Source organism: Dermacentor albipictus, chromosome 1 (genome assembly GCF_038994185.2).
Source record: "Dermacentor albipictus isolate Rhodes 1998 colony chromosome 1, USDA_Dalb.pri_finalv2, whole genome shotgun sequence".
In the NCBI taxonomy this organism is placed as follows: domain Eukaryota; kingdom Metazoa; phylum Arthropoda; class Arachnida; order Ixodida; family Ixodidae; genus Dermacentor; species Dermacentor albipictus.
In genome coordinates this window covers 332,192,058-332,210,629 of record NC_091821.1, presented here as the reverse complement: position 1 = coordinate 332,210,629, position 18,572 = coordinate 332,192,058, and the positions used below count along the sequence as shown (strand labels likewise).

Genomic DNA, 18,572 nt, shown 5'->3' with positions numbered 1-18,572 from the left:
TTTCTGTTATATTATAGTTCATCAAAATACTGTTAGGGGTTGCTACCAGCGCTGCTGTGTTGGTAGCGATCAAGACCGGATATCTTATCGGGGTTGGAAGTCAACCAAAACCGGCGGGCCGGTAGGCTTTGGGAGCTCATCGTAAAACCACAAATAAGGCAGTGCAGGGTGACATGAGTTGGGCCTCTTTAGGGGTCAGGGAAGCACAGAGCAATAGTAGTTTTGAAGACCCAGGAAAATGGGTCAAAATAAATATGTGGCTTAAGTGCACAAGTCTCTGCACCTGAAAAGTGTGGACAGAGAATGGAGGTAGAGGTCAAGAAAGTTGGCTACCAAGCACAATATAATTGAAAGTGTTAATAGACAAACAGGAGTCATCAGAATAAAAGTGAATGAAAGTACCACGGTAGTGGCAGCGCTGGCTGTACGCACATACGTAGGATTAGATTATGGGGTTTAAGGTGCCAAAACCTTATTACAAGGTACGTAGACTACGATCTGATTACGAGGCACGCTGTAGTGGGAAACTCCGGGACAATTTGGACCACCTGGGGCTCTTTAACGTGCACCTAAATCTAACCCCACGGGTGCCTTTGCACTTCGCCCACATCGAAATGCGGCCGCCACGGCCGGCCGCATTTCAATCCCGCGACCTCGTGCGCATACGTAGGATGTCTCGATGTTATAGATACGCGGCCCACCTTATCTTGGAGATATCCGCAGCAGGTGCAATGATTAAGCGAGCACCGAGGCTGCCAGAGTTGAGACCCTCGCAATGCAACAGGTGAGACTGATCAGGGAATATCAGGATCAGGGAATCAGGGAACCACGGGGCTAAATATTTTGCGTACTGACAACCATATAAAGTTAGAGCGTGAAAATTAATTATTGCAAAGAGAACTCGCCCGTGAAAGGTCTCGCTGTGGGCGTGCCAATCCAACTGTTAAGGCCTAAATATAGTCCGATTTAGAGTGAACATGCGGACACGTCGCATCCCGTTGGCGAGAACAACAGCCTCTATAGTTCAACCGATGGTTCTTTCAGTCTGACATTCACTTCTTTTTTTTATTCGGGAGCGTGCAATGCTCTAACCTAAAACACCCATACCGAATATCAAAGTGAAGTGGCATTCCGAGTGAGTAAACTGGCTTAAAGGACATACTAAAAGGAAGCAAAATCGTAACTTATGAATTTCCAATCTTTAGTATTGTGGAGGCGTGAATGGACATGAATAAATATGGTGCAGGCGCATTGCTTCTCAGCAACTGGAGCACCTCAAAGGTCTGATTCGACATTCCGAATGCCAAATTGCACATTAGAGCAGAATCATTCCACGCAGATAGAGCAGCAAATTTCAGCACTTTCTCTTCCAACATCCACAGCATCAACCTAATTAGGTTTACTGCGGGTCAAATGCCATTGCCACAACTGCAACTAATTCTGTCGTGTGCCAGCTACATCTGCCCAACATGGGGAAAGTCGCGGAGACGACACCAGCAGCCGCCCCTATAAGGGGACTTGTGTCAGCGATGGTCAGAGGCGCTTCAATATAAAGTGGCACCCACGCAACAAGTTTGCCTGTGGTAAATGCGTGTGTGGACCGAGGAAAACCCGAATGAGTCGGAGGCTTACTGTTTCGAAGACATTTCAGAAGAAATGGGGAGCAGACGGCATGCACACATGTGGGTTATCCGCGCTATGCAGGGATAATGTGTGGTTGCTTTGTCGGGACTGGTGAGACGGGCGCGCGCGGTGATGTAGTTGCTGCCTGACCTATTGGGGGTTTCTGTCTTCGCCGACGCGTTGGATCCGGATGTGATACAATGAATTAATTTGTCTCTGAACACAAAAAGGAGTGCACAGCGCTCCCGATGACAGCGGCTTGTCCAGCATTGTTTCTCTATGTGCGCACCTGCATGCTTTTAAACGATGCCAAACGACTTCCAAAAAACCTGTGACTGGTGCCATTATGGCCATCTGGTCGACATAAGTACGTGGGGGTCGTACACCGCGGAAGGGATGGATCTTTAATGTTGATGGGCATGACCCCTTTGCAGCACATCACGAAAGGCCTAGACTACACCAATCACCTTACAGTGCGGTTACTATTATTTGTCACTTGTAGTACTGGACTCCTATGCCAAGATGGCAACCATGCGTTGAGCGAGGTTCTGGTCGGTCAGATGCTATGAATCTTCAGCTCTGCCATGTGGGACAAGTTCCCAGTGTTAGCCAGTTTCAAACATTACCTCTGTAAATGCGTCTTTGTATGTAAGCTTCTGTTTATAAAGCTGCATTCTTTTTACAACTTCAAGCCATCTTCAGCCTTCACAGCCATAGACGCCAAGCACCTCATCTCCAGCGCATGCGCCTTTCATGCAATGAGTCATGTCTGCCTTCATTATATATCTCTCATTGAAAAGCATTCAGCACTTCAGTGAAGCAGTGAACAAAAAGCAACAACAAAGAAGAAAGAACCATAGTTTAATCTCTTCATTGGTACCCATTATGTTAGTCAAACACACCACCAGTTAGCTGAACTACGCATTACAAGGCATGCCAGGTTCTGCACCTTAAGTTCAGCTAGAGAATATCACAATCAATCAATCAATCAATCAATCAATCAATCAATCAATCAATCAATCAAAGGAACTTCACGAGAAATGTGGGGGTGACGGAAAAAAACTCATGTTTGCTCCCTAATCGATGCTGCCTTCTTCAGATATCCAACTCTCATACTACAGACTACTGTTAAGATGGAATCTAATGAATCACAAGAATCTGTTTGTCCTAACTCTTTCCTTGCCTGGCCTCCCCAAAAAACCGATACATTTGATCAACTGTTTTTTAGCAGGTTGTTAAACATTGCTATTGTAATTTTTTCATGAGCAATGTCATGCACTGTATGAAATGACGACTGCACTATAACTATTGGTGAGATTTGACATGTTTAGGCACATTGGAAAGTCTGAAAAAACAAAACTTCGACAGAATCAGAGGTATCGTTGAAACTATAGCCTCCAGTGCTCCTAGCATTTTCCCATCAAAGAATGCAAAATTTGCTTTTTGGTCGACTCGACAATAAAATTCTTAAGTGAGAGCAGCAGTAAGGAGATGCAAACTTCTGCTGGGCTGTCTAATACTCTGATCTGATGTCTAGGCTGTTTTACGAATGTCTCAAGTTATCGGTAGATGCTGAGGAATGCGCCTTCTTTTGATGGCCGTGTTTGAGTAATATCAAGTGCAACCTTACTTTTTCCCACCCTGGGTTGCTTTTATCCATCAGCATTTTGGCAGCATATGTACAACTTATTGCAAGCGGTTCTTCTTGTCGTGTGGAGTTTCCATGCACATAAATGCATGCAGTCGATTTTAGACCGGCCTTTGGCATAAGTTTGACTAGCAGTCTAATCTCTTACTTTCTTGAACACCGCCTGTGAAAATGCACTTACTGTACAATGCTTTGTAAGACTGTACGTTACTGTACAAAGCACATGAAGACTCCAGCGCCAGTTCAAGGCATATGACTAGACCAATTTGCTTGCACAGAAAAGCTGAATGAACACAATGGTAAAGTACAAGGAGACTTGTGCATGCTCCCCAACCTGACAACCATCCACTCAAGAGCCTAAATAATACAGCAAAAAAGGAACCAGGTGCTTGCTGCAAAGAGTAAAAAGAAGCTCCCTGAACCACAGGTGCTTACCTGTCTCCACATCGACTAATATTCATGCCACCAAATATGCATTTTTTTTTTGTGGTCTACCTTACAGAAGTTGGGATCTATAAGCAAGACGCATATTTTGTACATTTCAGACTCTTTTTACCTTTAATACTTATACGAAGAATAACAAATTATTACTTGCAATGAGGCCTCTTGGACTACTGCTTTGAAGTTTCACACATGAATTTTCTAAAACTCTTCGAGGAATTATTTATGCTTTACTTTAATGCAAAACACCAATGATCAAGATATAACTTAATGTATTACAGTATATGTTCAGAGTAAAAAGTTAAAACACAAAAGCACTGAAAATGAACATATTTCTAGTGGTAAGGAAAAAGTTATTTATCTGCTATTTAAGTTAAGAGGCTTTACGTGCCAAAACCACTTTCTGATTATGAGGCACGCCGTAGTGGAGGACTTCCTAAATTTTGACCACCTGGGGTTCTTTAACGTGTGCCTAACTCTAAGTACCACGGGTGTTTTCGCATTTCGCCCCCATCGAAATGCGGCCGCCGTGGCCAGGATTTGATTCCGTGACCTCGTGCTCAACAGCCCAACACTATAGCCACTGAGCAACCAAGACGGGTACTTATCTGCTATTTCTGGGGCATCCAAATATGTGCGACACAACATAATAAATGAAAAAGCATTAAAACCAAGCAGAAACGTAAAAAAAAAAAAATTTCTTGAATTTGTGTGACATAACGTACTGCTTTATGCACTCTTACTTTAGGTATGGAATAATTGTTGCTTGCTGGTGTCAGAAATGTTGAAATTTCCCAAGCTTGCTCAAAAATTATTCAGTGCTTACATGTAAAAAACAATGCACCAGAATATTGAAGGTATTAGCTGTATCATGAGTGCACGCCACTGGTTCTTGTAAGCCCTGCGCAGTGTGCTCATAACAATCATAAGCCTGCAGAGGCACCTCGAGGACCTCTTGAAATTATTGTTTCTACAGGATCAGCCCTGCAGGTTTCTGTGTCAGCATCGACACTGCCATAGCTGTTTATGTCCAAGGGAACACTATTTGTTTCTTGTGTAGCCAGAAGAATCGCTTCCACCAAGTCTGCCACTCTTGTCCTCTTGTGGAGCTAAGTAGCCGGCATCAATTGTGGCCATAGAAGTTCAGCTTAACCCAGTGTGCAGTTTGTGTTTAAGCAGATAATTTTTATGCGAAGCATATTACGAGAGCTCAACCCAGCTCCTCAGGCGCGGCGGTGTCGCCTTGAAACCACGTGACACCGTGACGTCATGACAGAGGAGAAGTGGCTTTGGCTCAACTCTTGCAAGACGGGCTGGGTGGGAATCGAACCAGGGTCTCCGGAGTGTGGGACGGAGACACTACCACTGAGCCACGAGTACGATGCTTCAAAGCGGTACAAAAGCGCCTCTAGTGAATGCGGTGTTGCCTTAGAAACGAGCTGTTTCTAAGGCGTGCGTCTCTTGCTCAGGCGCACATTTCGTTGCCGCGCTGAACGCTGCTTTGCTCGACGCTCACCGCGTCCAATGCGGGGCGCGCAGTCGCTGCCCTGTAGCCCATTGTCTTACACCCCTTGGCGGGTCGACGGGAACGCTGTCGCGTTCCACTCTTGAAGGCGAAGCAGAGTAACGCATGAGTTGTTTCTTCGTCTAGCCGAACCAAATATAGCCAAGCAACAGCAGTTCACCAGGCTAAACAGTGGTTCAACAACTAAAATAAAGGCTAGTATGCTTCGCATCCTGGGCTTAACCTTACCTAAGCCACAGCCATTTTTTGCATTGAGTCTGCAAGAAACCAACCAAACGGTCAACAAAATGTTCCACATATCTGAAAGTTCGGTTTAACTAGGTTTGTCATAAGGGGAGTCTACCGTATACTATAAACTTCCATAATTAAGAAATAGAGAAAGTATTCAGCAAGAGGTTCACTTTCCATACATAATTGTTAATGTTCATTTTACCCATTTACCTACATTTGTGAAAGAATATCTAAAATAGCATGCGACAAGCATGAGACCACAGTAACAGCTAGATAAATTTGTGGTACAAATCTTGTTTCAACAAGCACAGCAACTGACTCTTATGTGTGGGTGTCTCTTGCTATATTTTGCTAAGATACACACTAGTGTTTTACTCATGTTACTACACAGTTTGGTACATCACACCTTTACTGCCTTGAATACTGTGCATAAGAGTCTTCAAGTTGTGTAAAAGGACACATTTGACATCATATTTCCACAGCATGCTCTGTACAAAAGTGTTTATTGCATACCTGTAGGTAACGTCAGGGTGGAGACACGGCACGCAATTCCAGTATTTCTCGTTGTACACCAGAGTCCATGATGAAAACAACACGAGATGTGAAAAATCCATCTATGGCCAAAGCATCTTCAAATAACCTTGTGCCACCTCCAACTCCAAAGTAGCAAGTTTTGGCAGCAACAAGCCTATTAGTGTTTTGTAAAGGATAACTTTTCTTAAGCATCACTGTGACTCAGCGATAACTTGCTGACCATATTTCAGGCAAATGCCTTTTTTCCTCTTTAAACCTTGGCGATGTCTTCTTATACATGAGCATTAATTATGGATTACTGGAATGAAGGTTTCAGCCAGGTTTTGATAGTGCCTACAAATGCAGGTTCAGTTTTGGCTAGCTACAAGGTCCAGCTCTCTTTGCAGCTACAACATGCTTGTGCAATCAACATTATTTTTATGGTTAGTAACCTGATAATACTAATGGTTATGAGAAAACAATAACAGTATACAATAGCACGCTTGCTAAAGCCAAATGAGGGCTTGGGAGGTATCGTATGGCAACTGGAGACACGAAACAGAATCAACAAATTTAGACCTATACAAATACGTCTAAATGAAAAAACTTCAAAAAAGCTTTTTTCACAGCTTTGCGGCCGTTCAGGAAGAACATCTCTAGAATCAAAATGATTAAGAAGGAGCAGAATGTAATATTCGTGAGTATGCTTCTCGTACCTGGTGCACACACAATGAACAACAAAACGTGGACACGGACGGAACTCTTGGTCAGGCCTATAGGCAGGGCCGAACTCTCTCGTCCAGATTTATTTTATTACAATTGATTATTGAAACAATAAATCAAAATTATACATCTTCACAAATAAAAACACACTCTGGTCATGGTTCTTGTGATAATAACAGATTTTAACATATTTTTAACGCAATAGACATTATTAGGATACTTCACACACTTTCCGGGGGCTGTCTATTATCTGTCTGCCTGTCTCTGTCTAACCGTTCTCACCCCTACTTGGGTTGCTGGGTGGCTTACGGTCTAACAGTTAGAGTATTGGGCTGCTGTGATGAGAAAACTGGGTTTGAAACCAATCGGGCCAAGTTGGGCCACGGGTATGTGGCATTGCGTATGTGCTGCTCATCAGTTAACCTGTTTCATGGCAACCCGTGTTATGGCTATGTGCCACTGCTTATGTGCCACTTTTCAATGAACATTGTTCATCCCACCTTGCATCACTGTACATGTCAAACTAGGTATGTGCCACATTTTAATGAACCTTAATTTAGATCACTGGGTACTGTTGTGCTGTGGTCCTTCTGGACAAACGATGCTTCACCAACAAATGTGCAGCTATGGAATGCTGTTGCGCCTGGCAGTCCTTCTAGACAAAGATGCACATCAGCAAGCGTGCAGCTTTGGAATGCCATTCACACTTCGTCTTTTTGATGCTGAAGAGCTGGCGATGAAACCAGTGCCATGTCAAGATAATTGACCAGTGATTATGCGTTGCATTTTCGTCTGTTCAACAACCTGGTCAATGAGACGAGTTCTAGGACCGCTAACAGTAAAGGGGTCCTCGGCCATACGCAATTTACTAATTGCTACAAAGAGCCTACGCTAACGACTTTGTGGGAACAGCATCAACCCTGGTTTCACGTAAAATTGAATCTTCATTGCACTGAGGGTGGGTAAGAGGTTGTACGCCAGATGCAGAGTCTAGCGTGGTGGTGCAACACCATGGATGGGGTTTTGCAGACTGTGTGACAATTCCAATTGACCGAGAAGAACAGTGAATTGCCTCAACGAGTGAAAGGGGGAAATGAACTGTTTAAGAAGGAGAGCTGGAGCGTTGAAGAAGAGGCTCGGACATGTCAAGACTTTGGCACGTAGTGGGCTCCGAGAGTCGTGGAGAAATTCTTGTAAATAATCATCATTTAAATTTGTACATAAAGCTTTCTCATCTCTAGGATGTCGGTCTGGAGCTCTCTTTCTCCCGGCACCTGGCACTGCACCAGCCATGGAACCTTCGTGGCTGCTTGGACCCTCGACTTCACGACCATATGTGCAACTGGGTATGTGCCGTTCTTAAATGAACCGCTTTAACATCAACTAGCATCATTGGGTATGTGCTGCTCTTCAATAAACGTAGTTCACTCCAACTTGCATCACTGGATATGTGAAACTGGGAATCTGCCACACTTCAATGAACCTCTTTCAAGTCAATTTGGGTCATTGGGTATGTGCAGCTAGGTGTGTGCCGCTGGGTATGCTGCACTCTTCAATAAACCTCTTTAAAACCGACTTGGGTCACTGAGTATGTGCCGCAAGGTGTGCGTCGCCCTACAATAAAGCTGTTTCATGGCAACTTGGGTTACTGGGTACATGTCACTGGATATTTGCTGCTTTTCTATGAACCACTTTGACACCGACTTGGGTCACTGGGAACATGCCACTGCATGTGTCACTGCGTATGTGCCGCTCTTCGATGACAAAAAAAGGTCATTTAAATTTATTTTGTGGTGGGCGGAATCGAACCCCCATCACAAAAGATTCAGACACTCTAGTATGAAGATATATTCACAGATGCTTCACTTGGCTGGATGGCAGTATAAGAGAGCATTCAGGAGTTTTGGCAGTTACAATACAGTGTGCTGGTGCACTGCTCCAATCCTAATCGCAGTAACAGCTACGTTCACCTTGAGATAGGTCCTGCTGGAACTTTTTAGAGTCAATCTTATTTTGCCAAGTATTGCGACAGAAATAATAGAAGTACCAAACCGTAGCACACTGTATGCTAAACAGTCAGCCACCTGCCTTTGTATTTGTAATGGGTGCAGTGACGCGATGGAGTACAAAAGACAAGAAATTTTTCAAATTTCAGAGTGAATATGCTTCATGCGAGTGTTCCAAGATTTATCATCATAAAAAAATCAGAAGTGCATAATATAGAAGATACCGGTGAGATAGGTAGATCGGCATAATTGCTACAACTAAACATGGGTGGAAAAAATCCTGGGATACCTATGCACTTCTTATGAGTTGTGAATGTAAAAGCATTAATGTCCAATTGAATGCCGCTGAGCAGTCCTTTGAGTTATAAACTCCTCGTGGACAAGCGAGTGCGTTGAGGCACTAGGTGCGTTTTGATTTGAGCTTACCAAGGCGCAGTTATAATGCAGGTGAGAGTTTGCCCGGATAAGGAATGTGTAGGCAAGGAATGCATGCATCTTGTTAAGCAAGCAGGCACTTGAAATGAATAGGATGTTTTCTATTAGCTGTCCTCTTGCATCGCAGCAAAAGTGCCTCCCCCCACCATTTGTTATGTGCGTTTAGATCTTCAGCAACGATGTATGGCGCCGGAAGTTCGTCTATGTAATTTTGAAATTTGGTTTTACTAAGTTGATAATTAGGAGGGATGTATACAGAGATGATAGTGACTAGCTTGTCAAACAGCACCCGTCGGACAGCTACTGCTTCTAGGGGCATACAAAGTTTTAATTCCCAGCAGGCAACACCTCTGTCGACTATGATAGCCACACCACCGGACGACATGACAGTGTCATCGCGGTCTGTACGAAAAATAGCATGTTGTCGGAGAAGATTAGTATATGTTTGAAGTGTGTTTCTTGAACATACAGCACCTTCGGATTGTACTTATGTAGGAGTTCTTTAATATCATCGTGATTGTGGAGGAGACCTCTGAGATTCCAGTGTAATATTTGTGTATCCATGTTGAATGTGGTTTTTGCACTGTGTGTTTATGAAAAAGGAGTTAGCTCACAGAGGGCACCGGACACCTGCTCTTGTGAGCAGTTTGTTTGATGAGAGGGCCTCTTCTCAAGGGACGAGACCCTTGAGGCTACCAGCTCGGAGGTTGATGGCCCCTTGTTCTGGGATGGCAGAGCAGTGCTAACCGCAGTCGCCGAGGGGGCGGATGGTGTCACTGCCGGCTCACCCTGTGTGGGCCAGACAGCCACCGGTGTTAGGAACGACCTGCAGAGATGCCAACATGCAATGTTTTCTCAGCCAGCTGCAGCTGCGTGCGTGGCGAGCTTCCCCGAAGAGACCATGGAAGCCTTCAACACCCGCTGCAGTGACTCGTTTCGTAGGGACCTCGAGGTGCCGCATCAACACCCCCTCGGTGCCATAATGACTAAACACGATCGGCGGACCAACTATTGTTAGTGAACTTGCCACCACCGACCCGCTCTTTCGGGAGCAAGGGAGTTCCCGAGGGAATGTATCTGGCGGCAACGCCCCACGCGCCTTTCAGGATGCAAGACAATGGAGAACCGGCGGTCACGCTGCGAGGGTCAACTCGGGAAATAAGAGGCGCCTCCTTTGGGCAAGACATAGTTCTGCGAAGACCGTTTCACCTCAGTGGGCACAGTGAAACCAGTGCATACGTGTGTGTGTGAGCCCTCCTCCTCCAAAAAGGTGGGTCATCTACGATGATGTTGGACGCTACGAATTGGCGGTGAACTGCCGTTTTCCCTCACCTAGGGATCTAGGGAGGACAGAGTGTTTCTAAGCGGCAGTTTGTTGGCTGCTAGGCGTGCTCTGTGATCGTGCTCGTGTGCTCTGTGTGTGTGCTCGTGAGCTGTGTGCTCAACCAGCAGTGTGTTTGGAGCTTCGTCTTGCGTGCTCCATTTGGGAGCCACGCTAGACTGTCGAATGTATCCCCTGTTTGAATGTAAATATCTGTAAATAAATCCTGCTCGCCTAGTTCTGTACCCCCAAGTTCCCCCCTACGACCTCCAACTCTGACACCGGAGACTGTTGTGGCGCTGTCCCATGATGTGCCACATTAGCAAAGCTGTTTTTTGGCAGGTAGGATACCTGCATGTGTGCTTCTCTTAATTAAATGTTTTTCATTACTTTGATTGTCACAATTTCGTTTTCTTTTTTCCATGATGGGTAGGACCACGAGTATGCGGCGTGCGCCCCATCACAGTTCGCACAGTGGAGAGAGTTTTCAGTCTTCAAAGGAGTGTTCGTGGGCACTGCATTTTACACAAGTTTGGTGGCCTTGGCAGTCCTGTGAACTGTGACCAAATCACTGGCACTTAATGCAGCACAGAGAGTTCGGGGCATACGGTCTGACCCTAATCTTTACATACCAGCCTGTCTCGATTTTCTCAGGCAGCACACTTGAACTGGACGTGATAACAGGGCGCTTTGTTTGTGTTTCTTTCCTCTCATCTTTATTTGTTTGACATTGATCACATTTTGCTTTTTCCAATCTCCCAGAAGTTCGGCCTCTGTCAGCTCCATCCGGTCGTCATTAGAGATAACGCTGTGGATGGTGTTCATAGTTCTGTGTGGAGTCACGGTAACTAGAATGGCCCCAAAAGTGACAAGGTTCTGTAGCTTTTCATAATGCCGTTTTTTATCTTGCAGTTCCAAAAGAAGGCCACCACTAGCTAGCTTCACAGGTTTGTAACATGAGCCGGCATCACTTATGACATTTCGCGGCAAGGAAAGGTGAGATGACTCTTGTACACTTTTCTGGTTTTTCAGAGTGTACCACATGGTACTTGGGAAATATTTCTCCATGGTGGCCAAGCAATTGGAATACTTAATAATAATAAGGGAGTCTTGGAAATGAATTATCCATAAAGCATCTTCAGTTTTCAGCAGCAATGCCAGCCAACTACCATGAAGCCCAGCAAGCGATGCCACAGAAAGCGTAAAACATGTCTTGTAAGTGCCAGCTGTATGTTACTGCTATAACCAAATATGGTAGACCCAAGGTGGGCTACCCACACGAGGTTAACCCTTGCCACCCCGAAAATAGGAAGTAGAAGGAAGTGAGTAGAAGACAGGAGAGATAGAAAGTGAGGGAGAAAGACGAAGATTAAAATGGTGGACAGGAAAAGGCAACTGCCGACTTCCTCCAGGTGGGTCAGTCTGGAGGTGAAATCTATGTGAAGCAGAGGCCAAAGAGGTGTGTTGCCTCAGCCGGGGGGCCTTGAAGGTCCGAACACCCGGCATCAGCTAAACCCCCAGGATCCCCCTTTCCCCAGACACGGCTAAGCCGCGCCCGGCTACACGCGGGAGGGTCTACATGCGGGAGGGTCCAACCCTCATGGGCTCAGGTACATGGTGTTGCAACAAACCAAACACCTGTTGACGTAGAAGCCCCTGCGAGGTGCAATGGACTTGTCCCACCACCTTATCCATGGTTGAAAACTGTTCAGCAACTCTTGCAAACTGTCTGTCAGTTTCTCCTTTATCTCCTTCAAGTCTTGAAAATGTTTCAGACATCAAGATAAAAAGTTGCAAGGGACAAGATTTGGGGAGTAGAGAGGAGTGAGTTACAGTGGCTCTGTCACCTCATTTTTGTCAAAAAGCAGTGCACACTCAGTGCTGTTTGGGTGGAAGCATTGTCTTCATTCACAAGCCACTTTCCCGAATTCCAGAAACTGAGGCAATTTTCTTAGAAGTGTATCAAGCTTGGACATTTTAACATACAAATGCTGGTTGACTGTCTGACCTTGTGGTACAAACTTAAATTGAACACGCTCTTCCATATAAAAATATTTCCCAACCAATTACGGAACTTAATATACACATGTTGTTCTTTGATGTGTGACATCACAAAACAGACACAGAGGGCAACATAGGCTCAAAAGAGAGCAATGTGAGAGTAGACAAAACTTTACACAAGGACGCTGCTTGGCCAAGTGATGAGGATGGCAATGTAGTACACATACCCAGTGGCAAGCATTGGTAAGGTACCCTTTCATCTGAATAAAAAGATTCTCATTACTTTTGGGCTCCTGTTGTATGTTCTACAATCCACACTCCTGTTTTCCACTCATTTAATGTTATCTACTGTTGTCAATGTTACTAATTCACATTTACCTGCACAGTTTACTGCACTGTCCAAGAAACTCAAAATATTGGCATTGTGGTGGAGCACCCTAAGAAAAGACTGATCACATGCTTTTCAAGGAGATCAATAGCCTTGTCAGGCAAAATATTTCACAGGAGCTAGACATGGGAACAAAGGATACACAATGCCAGAGTGTTTGATTGCCTTCTTCAGAACTGCGATCAAGGACTGGTAACTGGTAGTGTTGTAAATTGTTTCACTTGTCAGGATGACATCATACCTGGAAAGGAAAAACGTAACCACATTTCACTACCTCACGTTCATAGGTGCCTCTTAGAAAAAATGTCATTAATGCATAAGATTTCTATCCAGGAGCTTGATGCAGGCCTTGCAACCAGATTAAAGGGACCTAAAGAGAAAAGTTATTTGAGCGATACTAGTAAATTAACTTTCTACAAAACCCAAAAAACCACTCTTACTTTGAAAAGAGGCATAGTAGGCCAAAAAAAATGCAAATACGAAAGATGGGTGGCGATGCTGCCTTAGAGTTCTCGCAACAGCTCACTTCGACACCATGAATTTTGGGAGCACCTGCTTGAGGGCCTAGTTAATATTTTTGGAGCTAGAGATTGACTTGAACCTTTTCTAAAAGAACCAAAAATGTAACTTGTCAAGTTACAGGGACATTTACTGCACCACAACCTCTCAAATATGAAAAAATATTTTGAAATCCGTGATGTCACAATGACATACCAGTGCCGGGGTTTTTCGTTGAACGCCATTTTGTATATTATTTATTTATTTGGGCAAAACAAATACAAGGTTTGCCCAGAAGGTAAGGCAAAAGGAGGGCATAAACCTCCTGACTAAGGCCTTTACCTCACTGGTGCAGCAGAAGTAGCACCTGGAATGTTTTTAGTGCAAAATTCTAAAAATGGAACTTTGACCTTGATTTTCTCTTTCAACAATCTATCTATTACAGCAAAACTAATCAAAATAGAGTTCTGAAAGCACATTACTTCATCAATAAGAAAAATCGAATTCACACTGCAAGAAAATACTTCTGTCTGGCCCTTGCTATCTTGAGGTCACAAGTATACTGTCTGCATGGCAAAAGCAACAGGCAAAATATTGATTCTGCAACATCCCAATCTATCTTATCGCAGCAACTTGTAACCTACAGCTGCTACGTCTTCCCTTTTTAACAAATATAGCAGGAGTGCAATATGTTAAAAAATTTGTGGTGCAAAATAAATGACTTTGTAACGTCCTGACCAGGGGTTCTGGCCAGATAGAATTTCATTGCAGGCCTATTGCAATAAAATTTCACTTTGGATGAATTTATCATAAAGTACACATACGACTTTCACAAAGATGCAGGGCCGATTAACATCAAATTTTTATGTTAACAGCCTCTAAAAAGCATCTTAGCAGACGACACATGGACATGGTAGTAAGCATGTACGCTGCAGATCCCAGAACCATGCACACTTTAAATTCTGGGGCTTTATGTACCGAGACCACATTCTGATTATGAGACACGCTGTAGTGGGGGACTCTGGATTAATTTTAATCACCTGGGGTTCTTTAATGTGCACCCAATGCATGGTACACGAACATTTTTGCATTCCGCCCCTTTCAGAATTCAGCCGCCACGGCCAGGATCACAACTGCAACCTTGATCTTTGCAGTGCAATGCCACAACAACTGAGCTGCCGCAGCGGGCAACACACGCATGCTGATCTTTCTGTCATGCCTGGATGCCCATGTGGGTGTTACTTCTTAACATTTTGGGTTCTGCAACCTCTCCAGTGAGTTGTAATGGCAATTTTTGTGAGCTTTGCTTCTGAGGGTGAACAAAATACAATGGTTATGGTTGAGGGAAGGCCATCATTTCTCTGATAAATGTGTAGTGCATATGCAGTGGTATCTCACAATGCATTTTTGTCATTTACAGTACGTTAACATTACACTAAGAGGTGCAGAAGCTGTTCAGCCACTGACATTTCCTCTGAAATCCTGCTTCAGGTTTGCTACTAAAGTGAAGCTTTCTTTGCGAGCCCTGCTGGACTTTCCTGACCATGGCTGCTGGGTGCTACTGCTTTCTTGCTGAATGGCTCACACTCTAAAAAGATTGAATTACGTGCCTGATGGTGGGATTGAACCTCGGTCCCCCAGCACAGAGGCCTGATGCTCTAACCATCAGGCCACAACTGCACACATGCTTCTATTGTGCCAATGCCAACTAGCTCTTTCAGATGATCAGCACGTGTCACACTGCGCAGCACGGATGCGCAAGAGCACATGTGCACCAGTTTGATTTACACCAAAGACGCATGAAAGAAATTTATAAAGTTTGATTAACCGCTTCATGAAAGCTTCGCTTCACATAGATTCTAAGATGTGCATAATTTTCATAATGTGAGGAATGCAAATGCACAAAAATATCTGCCTCGTCATTTGTGCACAGCATTTCAATGCTTGCAACATAAGGCTGTGGTCCTTGTCTTTTCACTGCTGCTCATGGCATCAAACTGCTGCTCATGGCATCACACAACAAACTCTAGTCCTGCATGAAGACACGCAGAGTAGCCCGTCCAATTGCCTTTTTGCATATGCACCAAGCTGCACAATATGCTTCCGCTATTTTGTGACTCCCGTCGTACGGCTGCTGTGATATGGTTAGAAGATACGGCTTGCGTGTGAAAAGTCCAGCATGTGAGCCTCATTAGGAAAGATTATAATGTTTTGTTGCTCAAAGACACTCTATGTTGACTGACCAACCATTCGATCAAAGGAAGGAAAGAAATATTCGTTTGTGAATTGTCATCACCGTTAAACAATATGCACAAGTCTGACGCCTGTGGTAAATGCTGCTGCGAACCACACTAGAGGACAACTACAGCAACATTGTGGCCAAGAAAGAGGCTCAAAGGGAACACTGGACTAGCCGGGACCATGAAGTGAGGGTTTGGACTCCACAAGCCCTACAACTGCATTCATTAAGAATACTCTTATTTACAAAGATAATACAAGGAGACCAGTAAAATGAATGTTCTTCTAAAACAAATGCTAGGGTGTTCTAATTGGTCAACAAATATCTATGCTGAAGGAAAGAATTAGTGCAACATACGCATACAAGGATGAAGAGCGGGAGATTTGGACTTGTACCACTCCGTGTCTCTCTCTAGTCCTCCTTGTTTATATAGCGCCAAATTTTTGCTTCAGCACACAGGACCAACTGTCCCAGCAATGAGTTTCATTGAACAAATATACAATAGAACCTTGTCCATACTTTTCGAAAAAATTGCGCGAAGAAACGTACTAATCGGGAGAATGTACTATCCGAACTAACTAAAAAATGTGTCAGACTCAACTATTATTGACATCTACATAATGCGAAGCGTCACGCAGATCGTTGTAGCACAAGACACCTTTGCGCGTTGAGCTGGTGGTGTTCCGGCAGCTTGTGATGCCTTTTGTTGTTTTCCTATTGCGTGTTGTATTAAGAGGGCAATGGGAAACCGAAACAAAATCGAGCTAGTGGGCGACGCTGGACGCTGCACGTTTGGATTATCGCCTACTAAAAGCGTGCCGTACGCTACCAATGGCACTAGGCACCACGCTGTGTAAAACAGATAGGTGAAGATGCTTATCCTAGCAGGTTTGGCAGTGATAGCTGTGAATGTGGCATGCGACGACCCGGGGGAAGATTTGCTGGTAATGAAAAAAAATTTTAATTATGGGGTTTTACGTGCCACAACCACAATCTGATTATGAGGCACGTGGTAGTGAGGGACTCCACAAATTTGGACCACCTGGGGTATTTTAATGTGCACCTAAATCTAAGTGCATGTGTGTTTTAGATTACATTGAAATGCGGCCACCATAGCCAAGTTTCGATCCTGTGACCTCGCGCTTAGCAGCCCAACACCGTAGCCACTAAGCAACCACGGCGGGTGATTTGCTGGTACCAAAATACGAAACTGAAAGCGTGCCAGCATTTTCATGTGAGACAGGCGGGCAAGTATTGTGGTGCAGCTGCTTCAGCAGGCAGCTATATACTGTTCTCGATCGCACGCGCCTCGCATATTTCCTTGTTTATATGGGATCTAGCGGCCGGAAAACATATCATACGTTCGCAGTTTGGCGATGTACTGAATATTCGTGCTGAAAAATTGTGCTTTCCGGGAACGTATGAACCGGTAAAAAATGAGCGTAGCTCTAGTGAGTGATTTTTTTTGTGTTCTCGATTGTGAATGTTGGCGCAGGGAAAATGTACGTAACGGGAACGTATCAACAAGGTTCTACTGTATTTGTGTAGGAAAAAATTGTGTGGATAGCTGTAAAAACATTGCACCTGAAGAACGTTTGTCATGCAACTAACTTGTGAATGAATGGACATCAGCTATATAACAAAATCTAAAATAGCTCTTACTGGGCAGGCAGGATGTTGTCCGCCAAAGCACTCCAATCGCCTGCAAAAAAATGGCACCTTTTCTTCACCCGCGCACCAATATTAGCAAAGGCATTGGGTATGGTGATAAGCTCCAGCACCTGCTTGTTCTGAAACAAGGGAAGGAAAACAAAACATGTTACAAAACACTAGCAGAAGTGGTTGGCATAATAATGCACATTTCCATTAATCCGGTTAACAATTTGCTAGAAAAGACAACATTTTCATATGTTGCTCCGATTAATTTAAGGGTAAAAAAAATAAGTCGTTATAAAACAACTACGGTCTCATATTTTTATGCTATACACGCATCTGGCTGAAATAAAAGCACCTACATTAAAATGAGTTCCGAAGTGTAGCTTATAAAAACAGTCAATGAAGTAACCATTTAATTCTAAGGAAACGTTTTAGTAACTTGTGGCTGCTATTGCTCACTGCATATTTAATCTAAATGAACATGTTTTTTTTTTGCGTCACAATAGTACGCATCGCCTTCATTTTTACCCTACACACGTACTGCCGTGCCAAGTCTTAAAGGGGCCCTGGAACGCTTTTCCAACTAATCACAGAATTACATCACTATTAAATTATGTCACCTCACAATCTCCTGCCATGAAAATTTTTCAAATCCGTCAAGCATAAGAGCAGTTAACGTAGCTATCGGACTTGTGAGCAGCCCCTTTTCTCTATTCATTTCCACTCAGGCCTCGGTGGCATGACGGCTTGTGGCAGCACCCTGTGACAGCAGTGGTGTCTTAGCGAGGGGCTCTTCATCTTGGGGCAAGTGCGCAGCAGATGCAGCAATACGCAACTGTAGTGCATAGACTGGTAGCACAAAGATGAAATGTTGTTTCTGTTTTTGTTTTTTGAGATTGCAGACATATATACTTTTAACCTGCTTGGTTGAGAAATAATTGCATTACTTAAAATGTTCTTGCAGTCATGAAATCAGCCAATAACTGTTGTGGGCTTCGCTACTTGTGATGATGCTGCATGACAACATTGCAAAGGAGAGCCACAAAGCGATATTTCACTGCTTTTGATGCAAGATTGTAAATTCCCTGCTGCATGCCGTACAATAATATTTGGCTCACATGCTCACAGAAGCCTTATTAAAAGATTGGCAACATTTTCTTACTATGTTCAAAAATTGTTTGAGGGCCCCTTTAGGGAAAACTAACATTTCCAACTTTTTATTTGAGACAGCGACTCTCACTTTCTCACAACACTAAACACAAGTAATTACACAGAAAGTAATGAGCAATGACTTTTCACAAATTACACTGCATTAATGAAAGCA

At 44.0% G+C, this 18,572-nt stretch overlaps 1 protein-coding gene across 2 annotated transcripts in view; it reads right to left on the bottom strand.

Moving 5' to 3' along the window:
* The window catches only part of LOC135909964 (histidine protein methyltransferase 1 homolog), a 33,588-nt gene that overhangs the window by 11,521 nt on the left and 3,495 nt on the right, over positions 1-18,572 (bottom strand). Inside the window, exons 5-7 of one of the 2 annotated variants that reach the window (XM_070531683.1) lie at positions 17,255-17,382; positions 12,998-13,096; positions 5,982-6,156 (exon numbers count right to left, since the gene is read on the bottom strand). In XM_070531683.1, coding sequence (XP_070387784.1) covers positions 5,994-6,156; positions 12,998-13,096; positions 17,255-17,382 — 390 coding nt within the window. In that variant the 3' untranslated portion in view covers positions 5,982-5,993. Of the gene's footprint in view, positions 1-5,954; positions 6,157-12,997; positions 13,097-17,254; positions 17,383-18,572 lie in introns of those variants that run through there. The other variant, XM_065441967.1, reaches the window with a different exon arrangement.